Source organism: Babylonia areolata, chromosome 6 (assembly GCF_041734735.1).
Source record: "Babylonia areolata isolate BAREFJ2019XMU chromosome 6, ASM4173473v1, whole genome shotgun sequence".
Lineage (NCBI taxonomy): Eukaryota > Metazoa > Mollusca > Gastropoda > Neogastropoda > Buccinidae > Babylonia > Babylonia areolata.
In genome coordinates this window covers 43628091-43641460 of record NC_134881.1, presented here as the reverse complement: position 1 = coordinate 43641460, position 13370 = coordinate 43628091, and the positions used below count along the sequence as shown (strand labels likewise).

At 45.7% G+C, this 13370-nt stretch overlaps 1 protein-coding gene across 4 annotated transcripts in view; it reads left to right on the top strand.

Moving 5' to 3' along the window:
- The window catches only part of LOC143283053 (protein kinase C-binding protein NELL1-like), a 273814-nt gene that overhangs the window by 90713 nt on the left and 169731 nt on the right, over positions 1-13370 (top strand). For all 4 annotated transcript variants that reach the window (XM_076589063.1, XM_076589065.1, XM_076589064.1 and 1 more), the window contains exon 4: positions 1913-2063. In XM_076589063.1, the coding sequence (XP_076445178.1) occupies positions 1913-2063 (151 nt within the window). The remainder of the gene's footprint in view (positions 1-1912; positions 2064-13370) is intronic.

Here is a 13370-nt window from a genome sequence, read left to right as displayed (position 1 = left end):
TTGTTCATCTGTCATGGGATAGATTACAAAATAACTTCCTTGTGTTCTAGTGTGAATAAAGTACAACATCTGCACTCTATGTTAAAGATATATATTCACGAATCTGCCCCTTCCCATCTCTGTGGCTGCCTTCACATCAACACCCCATCTCGCTCTCTACGGTCGGCTTCGGATCCACTCTGTTTACGCATACCCAGATTCGGCCACCACTTTCTCTGTCTCTGGACCTTGCATTTGGAATGAGCTCCCCCCATCCCCTTCGCTTCGTCAGGTCTCTGCACTCAGCTCTTTCAAGTCTGGCCGTAAAACCCACCTTTTCCGAAGATAGCCCCCCTTCCCTGCCTCTTCCTTGTGTCCAGTTTCCAGTTTTAGAGCAATGTATGCGTGTGACTGACTGGTGTAAACGCGCTTTGATTTGTCTCTGCATAAGATTTAGCGCTATATAAATACTAATAATGATTATTATTAGCATTATTATTGACACAAACCATACCGCACCCACACACCTTTGTGACTTAAATTTGATCAGTATTCCCTCTGGATCTTTACGCTCGACTGCCGATTCCACAGTGTTAGTAACTCTCTCCATACGAACGGTGAAAGAGACGACGTTAACAGCGTTTCATCCCAATTACCATCATCAAAATATTGCAGGCGGAACGCTCTTATACTGAAGAGGTGAATGTTGACAAAGAATACCACAATTCTGACGACGGAAGCTAAAGGTTGGGTCATTGAGACACCCACTGGACATCCGAGGGGTCTGTGTAGAAGAGAAGAGAGGACTGGCCGTACTGAGTGAGTCAACAGTCCCTGGACGAAACCAACAGATCACAATGTCGACTCTTACTCTCTTATCCTGGCCCATCACTATGGAACAAATCGCCCTTCACAGTCCACCACGTGGATTGCCTGGTTCAGATTTAAAAGTCTTTCAAAAGTCACTTTTTTCGTTCTGCCTACCGTGTTGATTGATAAAAGTGCTTCTTTCTTGAACTTCTACTGGTAGATGTACATGTGTGGTAACGTGTTTGTGTGTGAGCACTTGTAATGGAATAGTTATATAGTTTTGCGCTATATAATGAACACTTGTACATTCATGAATGCCTTTTATCATGAACGCCACGAGCTCCCCTGTCTTTGACGTGTGAGCGTCAGTACGCATATTGAGGAGGAGGAGGAGGATATTGGAATATATTATTCTGGGTGTTTGGGGTGGGGGGTAGAGTTGGGAAGAAGAGGGGTATAGAGGAAGAGGGAGAAAGAATAATGATAAGGGAATAATAAATGATTCTCGTGCTTGGGCCATTGAAAGATTGAATTGAAATCTGATATGATTCTAATATGGATATACGTAAGCACAACAGCGTCATCTGACAGTGATAGGGTGCACATAATTAGTTTTATAAACTATAGGATGTACAGAATTAGCTTTGTGAAGTATTTGGAGTGTTTATGCTTGACTGTGTCGGTCAGTCGCTGTGTCAGTCTGTGGAGCATGCAAGGCTCGCAGGTACAACAGGAAGACGACGAACGTCAACAACAACAATAATGATAGTCATAGTAATGATCATCATAATGGTCATCATCATCATCATTATGATTATTGTTGTTGTTACAAGTATTATTTGGTGATGATGATAATACTGATTATTCTTCGAATCTCACCCAGTCTTTTAACGATAGTGGTAATGATGATAGTGGGCTCCCAGGTACAGGAAGAAGACGAATAACAACAACTACAACTTCAGAAACAACAACAATAATAAGTCATAGTAATAATCATCATCATCATCGTTGTTGTTGTTTTAAGTACTATTTGGTGATAATCATAATACTAATCATTCTTCGAATCTCACCCAGTCATGTGACGATAGTGGTAATGACGGCAGTGGTGTGTGTGCACGTGCAGATGGTTCCCGGCACGTGGCGGTGCCGAGGTCGACAGCGATCCAGGCGGTGGAGCTGTGGGAGTCCCACTCCGACATCACCTTCCTGGCCACCGTGCGGCAGGACCTGGGGGACTCAGGCACCATCCTCAGCCTAACCTCCGCCCTGCACAGGTCAGCGTGACCCGCGCCCTGTCGGCTGTCTGTCTCCATGTCTGTGTTGCTCTGGCCCATTGGCTTGCTGACTGTCTGTCTTTGACGCTGTGTGTATTGTGTCCTGTGTGGTCTGTCTGTCTTTGACGCTGTGTGTATTGTGTCCTGTGTGGTCTGTCTGTCTGTCTTTGACGCTGTGTGTATTGTGTCCTGTGTGGTCTGTCTGTCTTTGACGCTGTGTGTATTGTGTCCTGTGTGGTCTGTGTCCTGTGTGGTCTGTCTGTCTGTCTTTGACGCTGTGTGTATTGTGTCCTGTGTGGTCTGTCTGTCTTTGACGCTGTGTGTATTGTGTCCTGTGTGGTCTGTCTGTCTGTCTTTGACGCTGTGTGTATTGTGTCCTGTGTGGTCTGTCTGTCTGTCTTTGACGCTGTGTGTATTGTGTCCTGTGTGGTCTGTCTGTCTGTCTTTGACGCTGTGTGTATTGTGTCCTGTGTGGTCTGTCTGTCTGTCTTTGACGCTGTGTGTATTGTGTCCTGTGTGGTCTGTCTGTCTGTCTTTGACGCTGTGTGTATTGTGTCCTGTGTGGTCTGTCTGTCTTTGACGCTGTGTGTATTGTGTCCTGTGTGGTCTGTCTGTCTGTCTTTGACGCTGTGTGTATTGTGTCCTGTGTGGTCTGTCTGTCTGTCTTTGACGCTGTGTGTATTGTGTCCTGTGTGGTCTGTCTGTCTGTCTTTGACGCTGTGTGTATTGTGTCCTGTGTGGTCTGTCTGTCTGTCTTTGACGCTGTGTGTATTGTGTCCTGTGTGGTCTGTCTGTCTGTCTTTGACGCTGTGTGTATTGTGTCCTGTGTGGTCTGTCTGTCTTTGACGCTGTGTGTCTTGTGTCCTGTGTGGTCTGTCTGTCTTTGACGCTGTGTGTATTGTGTCCTGTGTGGTCTGTCTGTCTGTCTTTGACGCTGTGTGTATTGTGTCCTGTGTGGTCTGTCTGTCTGTCTTTGACGCTGTGTGTATTGTGTCCTGTGTGGTCTGTCTGTCTTTGACGCTGAGTGTGCAATCATCATTGTGGTCAGTCTGTCATCCAAGGTCTTAGTGTTTTGTACGTACTCCCACAGTCTGTGTTCTGTATGGTCTGTCTTTCGCACTGTGCGTGTTGTCTCGTGAGGTGAAAGGTCACGAAACTAAAGTTGGATTATCTGCATTGCAGCGCTTTGTTTCTTTTTTCTTTTTTCATATCCCGTGATTATTGTGCAGGATTAAGTGGATATCAGTTGTTGTTTTAAGACCTTGCATCTTATTTGTCTTATTTCCAAGGCTTGCTTGCTTTCATTCGGGTCGATATCAGGCAAGGTGGCGTGGGTTGTCACAGTTTATGTTCGGAAGATGCCTGGTTATTCATGATTTTGGCTTTACCGAAAGCACAGTTATACACGATTTTGGCTTTACCGAAAGCACATTTATTCATGATTTTGGCTTTATCGAAAACCGAAAGCACAGTTATTCATGATTTTGGCTTTACCGAAAGCACAGTCATGCCACCACCTTGCCCTCTGACCTCCAAACGGGTCGCCCATTTTTGGGACTGCTTCTCTGTTTCCACTTCCCCAGCTCTGGGCTTCTTTATTATTCTTTCATCAAAAACAGTTTTCCTTGGCTGGGTTTTTGTCGCTGTTGAGATCACCACCAGTTTTAGGTCCATATCAAATGATCGTTGCATGGACTTGTATATGGCGGTAGGCAGTGTATCACTGACGTCACAAAGTGTGTGTGAATGGCTCAATGGCGACATTTGGAGCCTGGAACTAAGGAAATCGGACACGATCAAGTGGCTCGCGCGTATTTGTGTATGTGCGTGCGTGCGCGCGCGCGCGTTTCTGTGTGTGTGTGTGTGTTTGCGCGCGCGTACGCTCTGCGCTCTGGTGGATGGTAGGTGTGGGGGCGAAGTGTATCATGCAATGATATCAGCGCTTGTCGTGTTTTCCTGAAACACGTTTTGATAAACTCTGTGACCATTGCGTCATGTGTGTAACCATCCTATCATGTCATTCCAACACGGTGGTATCCGTGCGTTCGCGGGAGCTCGCTGGCTCGTCCGCGTTTGTGGACATGTCCAAGTTGCCCAAACATGGGTTCGGCTTTACCCAGGGTTGCAAGCAAGCAAAGCTGGTGATCGATAGCGGGTTGAATAGGAGAGTGGCCAGAGCTGCCGCCATCCATACCCGCTTCATCATCAGCTTCACCTCCCGATAACCCCCTCCCCCTGACCTGTGTATCCCGGATCATGTCCCCCTGATCCAGCTCGGGTGGGGAGGTGATGGCAGTCACCTTGGAGGGGGACCTCCACGCCCCCATTAAAGGGTGATTGCGCCACACGGGGGCCGCCTGGGGGGCAGTGGAATGGATGGGAAATCGATTGGCTGCCTTGTTTGGACAGGACGGAAATGGGGGAACAGGAGGGTGGGGGGGGGGGGGGAGGGTTGTAGTGCCGCCACCGGGATTCACGTGCTGTCAGCGGCTGAATGCTGTAGGGCTGGGGCAGTGTGAAGGCATTTGCAATTCTTCGCCTTGTTTGTTTTGGGTTTTTTGTTTGTTTGTTTCTCTCTCTCTCTCTCTCTCTCTCTCTCTCTCTCTCTCTCTCTTCAAGTGTGCACACAGAAATGAGTCCATATATTACTGCCCCCCCCCCTCTCCTACGGTTGAGTGGTATGTGTGTGTGTGTTTGTGTGTGTGTGTGTGTGTGTGTGTCCAATGTAAACTTAAACCCTGGCGTTTTCACAGCAGCCACAAGCGGTAGTGAAACCAACCTGTGCAGGGTGATACATATTGATCAACTATCTGGTCGTTAACCTTCGAGAGGAGGACGCTGTATATCAATTAAAAAATAATAATCGATGGTATTTCTTTGTGCAGGGTGATAGATAATGATAAACTATCTGGCCGTTAACTTATCGTGAGGAGGGTGCTGCATAATTAGGAGTGATGGCCTAGAGGCAACGCGTCCGCATAGAAAGCGAGAGAATCTGAGCGCGCTGGTTCGAATCACGGCTCAACCGCCGATATTTTCTCCCCATCTACTAGATGATGAGTGGTGGTCTGGACGCTAGTCATTCGGAGGAGACGATAAACCCAGGTTCCGTGTGCAGCATGCACTTAGCGCACGTAAAAGAACCCACGGCAACAAAAGGGTTATTCCTGGCAAAATTCTGTGGAAAAATCCACTTCGATAGGAAAAGCAAATAAAACTGCACGCAGGAAAAAGTACAAAAGATGGGTGGCGCTGTCGTATAGTGACGCGCTCTCTCTGGGGAAAGCAGCCCGAATTTCACACAAAGAAATCTGTTGTGATAAAAAAGAGAAATATAAATACATATCAGTTTGGATAATAATAATCGATGGTGTTTCTTTGAACTTGTCATAAATTATGCTTGTCGCTTTCTGCATTCTTAAATACACTTGGCGCTATCTTTGTCTTTCGTTTTTTCTTTATTTTATTCTAGATCCGCTTGACAGTGATTGAAACTGAGCGCATCAAAATAAGATCATAACGGTATAATCTGTAACAAAAGATGATGTTGATTCAATAATTTTCTGTATGTGGGTAGAATTTTGTATAATTATTATACAGGGTCAGAATGGATATGGTCAAACCAGTTTTACATGCATTTCTGGCTGAACTCGAGCATAACTACATAATAGAAGAGCAAATACATCGATGATTTTGTGTTATCGTGATTTTGTGTTTATAATCTCTCTGTGTATAAGTACTGGGAAGTCGGAGTTGACAAGTTTCCATTGTAACTATGGTCATGGAAACCCAGATGTGATTCCAAAATCATGAAAACTAGCAACAATCACCGTTTCAGAATCCATTCACATTTCCGATCCACGATTCCACAGGCGTTGTTCTGGAACAGCCATTGTCGTAGTCCCAGTGATTGGTGTTAGAGGTTCAATTCAGTTCAATTCAATTCAAAATACTTTATTATCTGCTTCAACCAGAAACAGAAAATTTTCTTTAGGCTTACTTTAAATAAAATGCCCGTCAGCAAAAATCACAGAGAAAGAACGAAAACAAACAACTGACACACCCTTCACTTATCACCATGCACACATCAATTATTATGTAAAAAGAAAAACATGTGTGTTTAGTACTTTTGATCAGCACTATAAAAACTCTGAATGCAACTAAGCCAGAGCATGCGTTTCCAAACAAATATGGCGGATACACAACGACCGGAAGCTGTCATCCGCAAAAAAACAAAAAAAAGAAAAGGGGGGGTGGAGAAAAAAACCTCGCAGTATGTTCTGATATAAAATTTCATCTTATAATGCTCACTAGGTATTCTTGCCCATTTATCAGTGAACAGCGATTTCATCAACAGCAATAACAAAGTCGTTATTCTTAACAACAATTCCATAACATTTCCAAATAACACTGTGGCGCGCCAGAAATGTTGTGCTCGCTAAAACATTGTTTTGTTGTTGTTTTATTGGTGTGTGTGTGTGTGTGTCTGTGAACCGTAAGCCCCTAGCCTAATCAGATTTATAACTTGATTTTTCCCCCAACCATCCAACAAGAACGTGTCTAACATTATCTTGTTTTTCAGGGGGTTTTCTCCGCTCAGTATGTTTTCGTCTTGATGAAAGGTGCATTTCTTGTCTTCAGCTGCGTCTCTCCCACAGCCCCGCCCCTTCACCCACCCCACCCCCTTCCCCGTTCGCCATACCCCCACTCATCTTCCCACGTCCATCCACCGCTTATTTCATTGATTTTATTTTTCTCAGTTGTGCATGTATCAGTATCTGCTCTGTCTGTAAGGTTTTGCTTTTTTCTTACCTATCCAGTTGTTTAAAAAAAAAAAACACACCTTCTAGTGATGTGATACACACATCACAGGATATTTATCACGTAGTACGCAAATGTACGTCCATTGCATGCTGCAACTAGTTAATGATACAACAGTAGTCTGTAATACAGAAGAAAAAAAAAAGCCAGAAATGGTGACAGTATTCACCCCCCACCCCCCACCCCCACCCCCATCTCTCGCCTTCGCTGGAGATTATTTTATTATTTTTGTTATTATTATTACTACAACTACTTTTTTTTTTTTATAAGAAGATGATTATATATTTATTTATTTATTTATGTACGCTTATAGTTGACTTCATCAAATTTTTGCACTTTATACATATTATTAGTAGTAGTAGTAGGATTTTTTTAATTCATTTATTTATTTTTATTTATTTATTTTATTTTATTTTATTTTTATTATGTATTTATCTATTATTTATTCACCTTTTTTTCTTTTTTTTCTCAACGCCTGCTGGTCAGGCATCTGCTTGGCAGATGTGGTGTAGCGTATATGGATTTGTCCGAACGCAGTGACGCCTCCTCGAGCTACTGAAACTGAAACCGGAGATGACGCAGTCAATAGACACAATAAAAAGAGGCACCGGAAAATCAGCCCCTTCAAGCGAATGACGAACGTCATTGATATGAGGCAACTGAAGTGTTTCTTTCTATCAGGGACAAAGTTAATGACCAGGCGATGAACCGTGGTGTGTGTGCGAGCGCTGGAGTTTGGGAGGAGTGGGGGGGGGGGATGGGGTGGGGGGGGGCATCAGCTTTCAGAGCGCTCCTAACCGGTGTGAGGGTAGAGGGTGTGGCCAGTGAGTGAGGGAAGGGGGGCAGGAGGTGGAGGTTGTTTCTATGCGTGTGGTCGATGCCAAGTCATGAAATATTCACCCTCCTGTCTCTCAGCTAAACCGTTGATTGATGCACACATCGGATTTCTGGGCTGGGTGGTGGTTGTTGTTTTTCTCGTCATTTTCATGCTGGCCCTCCCAGGCTTTGCACTGATCTGCGTGAGTGGCTGGTTTCAATTACCTTGTTTGCTTGCTCTCTCTCTGTCTCTCTCTCTCTCTCTCTCTCTCTCTCTCTCCATTCATATCTTCTTTCCCCCTCCTCCCATTATTTGGAAAGGAGTGTCGGGAAGAAGATTTAATTTTCAACCAGACTTGAAGCCAGTTTTTTTTTTTTTTTTTTTTTTCTTACTGGGATAGAATTTTAGTATGCTGTTTACATATCGTAATAAAATTGGTGTGTTTTTTTTTTCACAAAAAAGCGCACGTCCATGCGTACAAGCAACACACAGACACATGCGCGCGCACACACACACACACACACGCGCGCGCGCGCGCGTACGAGGTTCACCTCTGCCCTCAGGTGATACGGGAACAAGTCGTTGGGACCAGTGCAGGTGCTGATCAAAAGCAGGCAGTGAGGGGGATTGTCAGGGGTGGTGAGGTGGGGGGACGGGGGTGGGGGTGTTGAGAGATAAGACAACAGGTGATTAGGATTGCCTTGTTCCGAATCCACGCCTCCCTCCCCCCGCAACCCCTCCCCAACCCCCACCTCAAACCTTTCCTTTGGAGAATTCCACATTTGTCGGAATGTTTTCACAGGGACCCCAGTCTTTCAGTTTCAGTATCAAGAAAGCGTCAGAGTGCGCCCTTATCCATGCACATGATGCACCACATCTGATTTAGAAAAAAAAAAAAAAAAAAAAGGTGTGGGACAGGGTGGCTGTTTTTGTGCATTTATGACTCTTGTTTGACTCTTTAATTTGCTTCTCCTTTATCTTATGTGTTTATTTGATCCATTTTTAAGTTCCGGATTTGTAAGGTACTTATAGCTCGATTCTGCTTGCATAATAAAAGCGCCTTAAAACGAATTACCGCTATAATTTATCACGCTATGCAGGCTTATGCGTGAACTTTGCGACTCACAGTACAGCAGATGGTTCGTTATTTCATATTCTTGCGAGCTTTCGGTGTATGCACAATCGTCGTTTTTGATGTTTCCAGACGGTGACAGTCGCCCTCTCAGTGCCTTTGACCAGCTCTGTAAAAACTGGCCTTAAAGCCCGGAGCGCCGAAACAAACGTTCTGTGTTGACAGAGAAACCCCGACAGCCTGTGACTCAGTATTAAAGAAGATATTTGACTTGCATAAAATTTACGTTTTCTTCTGAATTGAAAGGCAGGACTGACAAATATTCTAGCCCATGTATCCTTGCATAATCCTTTTCAACAGTCGCAAATAATATTGAAGCTTGTTTAACAAAGCTGAAAGCTTCGCTGATAAAGCTGTTCCATGTCAGTTCTTCATGTATGAGCGGAACCTGGGATTCTTATTAAGTTTTTGAATGCATATTTTAATAGTAAATTTAGGAGGAGGACTTTGCCACTTGCTTGACATAACTTTTAATCTGTTGGGTTAAAGAAGCTTCTCCAATGTATAAAATTACTTTGGATTCACTGTTATTCTGTTCATGCTTTATTGATGTTGTAGCTTTTGACTTTCAGTAGACTAAGGACCTTTGAGCGTGGGTCTGATGGAATCACACGGGAACCGCGCACTCTCGAACAAGTCACGACAGATTTCTGTGTGGGGGTTGCAGGTCCATGCGGGACTCGAACAGACCCGTAGACACTCGCTTCATAGGAAGTCGGGCGCATAACCACTTGGCCGCCGCTCCGCTCCGCAAGCAAGCGCGCACGCACGCACGCACGCACGCACGCACACACACACACACACACACACACACACACACACACACACACACACACACACACACACACACACACACACACACACACACACACACACGAAGCGGCAGAAGCGCCAAACAATCTCCCCAATGCTGGTGGAATGACGGAGAGGAAGATGACGGGGGAGGGAGGATGGCTGACGGAAGGGGAGGAAAAGTTGCTTTCTTTCCAATTCCGCAGCTCGCAAAGCACGACTTTCCGTTCTTTCACAGACAGCCCATTAGGTATCCGGGGAATGACATACATCTGTACAGCACCCATACAACACAACTCTCCAAGGGGCTGACTGGCTGAGCTGAGGTAGCGTACTGTGCCGTGGTGGTGATGGTGGTATGGGGTAAGGTGCGCTGGCTGGGGTACCTGCCTTGCCTGCTCTCCCGTGCTTGTTGCTGTTATTGTTGTTGTGAAGTAAACTAAAGCTCGTTTAAAGCCCCCAGGGGGTGTGATGGATGGGGGTGTGGGGAGGAGGGGCCCGAAAACAGCGCGCTGTTTTCTCCTCATCCAGCCTCCTACCCCACCCCCCTCTCCCCAACCGCTACGCGCCCTTTGACGTACACAATGATTGGTTTATGAAGTGAGCTGTGTTTACTTCGGTGGGGTTTTTTTTTGTTTGTTTTTTTTGTGTTTTTTTTTAAGCTTCCAGAGCTCGTTGAACCCTCGCCAAATGGGAGAGGGGGGGTGGATGGTGGTGAGGGGGGGATGTGATTGCGTGTGCGTGTGTGTGTGTGTGTGTGTAGGGATGGGGTGCGATAGGGTGGGGAAAGAGTGCGGAGGAGGAAATGGGGGGGGGGGGGGATCATTTGGAAGACTGAAGAGTCTTCGCCCGTGTGTTTGTGTCTACATTGGTTCTGTCTCCGTGTTATGTGCGCGTGCATCTCTCTCTCTCTCTCTCTCTCTCTCTCTCTCTCTCTCTTCTCTCTCTCAGTCTCTTCCATCTCTGCCCCCTCTCTCTGTCTCTCTCTCTCTTTCTCTGTCTGTCTCTTTCTCATTCTCTCCCCTTGTCTCTCTTCCTCAGCCTCCTCTCTCCACCCTCTCTGTCTGTCTGTCTGTCTGTCTGTCTGTCTCTCTCTCTCTCTCTCTCTCTCTCTCTATATATATATATATATATATATAATGTGTGTGTGTGTGTGTGTGTATGTGTGTGTCCCCTCCCCATCCCCTTCCCCTTCTTTGACGCGTGGCTGTAAATCGTTCTCTGGTGTTAGGCTAACAGTTCTTCACTGTCTTTCTCTCCCACCTGACCCCCTCACTCCCTTCCTTCCCCACTCTCTCCGTCACCCACCCTGTTCAGTTAATGGCACTTCTTTCCAGCAGTAACTATGTGGGCTTGAAAAAAAAACACACAAAAAACCAGCCAGTTTAAAACTGCTTCCAGTCCATTGGACCGCTACTTGACCGGCCTCCAGAGCGGTCGGTCGTTAGGCGGACGCTTGACTTGTGTAAAGCGAGATGGGTGATGACTGCCTTCAGACGTTGAAGCGCCCGCGGCACTCAGCGTGGGATGATTAGTGTTGAAGTGGAGTGTCCATGTCTTCAGGGGTGGGGTGGGGGTGGGGGAGGGTTTGGAGGGGGGGGGGGAGGGTGAGGCAGGCTGCCTGCCTTCCGGTGTGTCACAGGATCCCGAGTTGAATGATTGTCTCCCTGTTGACTCTCCTCTCTTCTCCGCTGCTCTCCGTCTGCACATGTTGCCTCTCTCTCTCTCTCTCTCTCTCTCTCTCTCATCATTTTATTTTTCTCCTTCTTTCTCTTCCTCCTCTTCGTCTTCCCTCTTCTTTTTCATACCCTTTCCCTCCTTCTCCTCCTTCTCCTTCTTCTCTGCTTCCTCCTCCCCTCCTCCTTCTCCTCCCCTTCCTTCTCCTTATCCTCCTTCTCTTCCTTCTTCTCTTGGTTCTACCCCTAACAGTTCTCCTCCTTCATCCTCTCCTACTCTCCCTCCTCCTCTTTCTCCTGCACTTCTTCCATCGTGTTCCATCGTTTGCCTTGGTGTTTTTGTTTTGTTGTTGTTTGTTTGTTTGTATCTGTTGTTGTTTGTTTCGTCGTCATCGGTTTTGTTCTTCCTATTTGCGTCATACCCCCAGCTTATGGCTGTCTGTCTATCCATCTCTCAGGTGGCGTCTGTTACTCTTACTTCTTTTTCTGCCCCCCACCCCACCCCACACCTCTCTCTCTTTCTCTCTCTCTCTCTCCCTCCCTCCCCCCCCTCTCTCTCTCTCCCTCCCCCCCTCTCTCTCTCTCTCTCTCTCCCTGTGTGTGTGTGTGTGTGTGTGTGAGAGAGAGAGAGAGAGAGAGAGAGAAAGAGCGCATGTGTTTATGTATACATAGTGTATGTTGAAAGCTATTGTGTCCATGCCGTCTTCGATGCCTGTTCTTTTCTATCCCTGCTTTCCACCTTTTGTAATAATCTTCCCTCTCCTTCTCTGCTTCCTTCGCAGACCAACAACATTATTCGTAAGCCGCTCTGATGCATGTGTAGCTTTTATGTGTGTGCCTTTAAATGTTCTTTTTTTTCATATATATATATATGTATATATGTATATATCTTATTACCATTATGTTTATGTCTCAATGTAGCATTGTGTAGTGTAGACCCTGTTCAGGACTGGGACTGGATAAAAAGAGAAGCATGCCAGTGCTATTTATTATCCTCGGAAATAGAGAATTTGTCTTGTCTTGTCTTGTCTTGTCTTGTCTTACCCCCACACACTCCCCCTCTCTCTCTCTTTCTCTCTCTCTCTGTCTTTCCATCTTTTTCTCACTTTCTCTCCCCCTCACTCTTCTCCTCTCTCCCTCCTCTCTGTCTCTGTCCCTCTGTCTATGTGTCTTTGTCTCTGTCTCTCGGTCTCTCTGTCTTTGTCTCTCTGTCTCTCTCTCTCTCGCCCTCCCACCTCCCTCTCTTTCTCTCTGTCACGCACCCCTCTCTCCCCTTCTCCCTTCCCCTCTCTCTCTCTTTCTCCTCTCTCGCTCCATGTCCCTCCTCCTCTCTCTCCCTCTCTTTCTCATCGCATTAATCTGTCTTCTTTTTCTTTTCTTTTTTTTTTTTTTGTCAGTGTCGTGTAAATAGTGTGAAAAAATAGACTGTGTGAATCTGTGAATCGTTTACTTATAACAGATAAAATAAGCAAGCTGACCTACGCGTAAGAAGAGACCATGCGATGTGCATTTTCGTTGGCTGTCGCCCAGCTCTGTCGAGTGATCATGTGATCATTGCGGGTCGCTGGACCCCTGCCAGGCATCACGCTGATGTACGGTTACGTGATTGTGCAGCATGCACTTAGCGCACGTAAAACAACCCACGGCAACAAAAAAAAAGTTTTTCCTGGCAAAATTCTGTTGAAAAATCCACTTCGATAGGAAAAACAAATAAAACTGTACGCAGGAAAAAAAATACGAAAAAAAAAAAAAAAAAAATGGCGCTGTAGTGTAACGACGCGCTCTCCCTGGGGGAGAGCAGCCCGAATTTCACAAAGAGAAATCTATTGTGATAAAAAAGAAATACAAAGCACAAAATACAAAACTGTACAAGAATAGTTTGTTGTCTCTAATAAGTGTGTGTGTGTGTGTGTGTGTGTGTGTAAAGACAAACAGTGCACGAGAATCACAATCATTTTAATAAGTGTATGGGAAAAGACGTAACACGTAAAGGCTAAGTTGATGTTAATCACACACGCAGTAATCACTGTAATACGCATGCAGTAATCACAGTTAGAAGTCGGCATAAA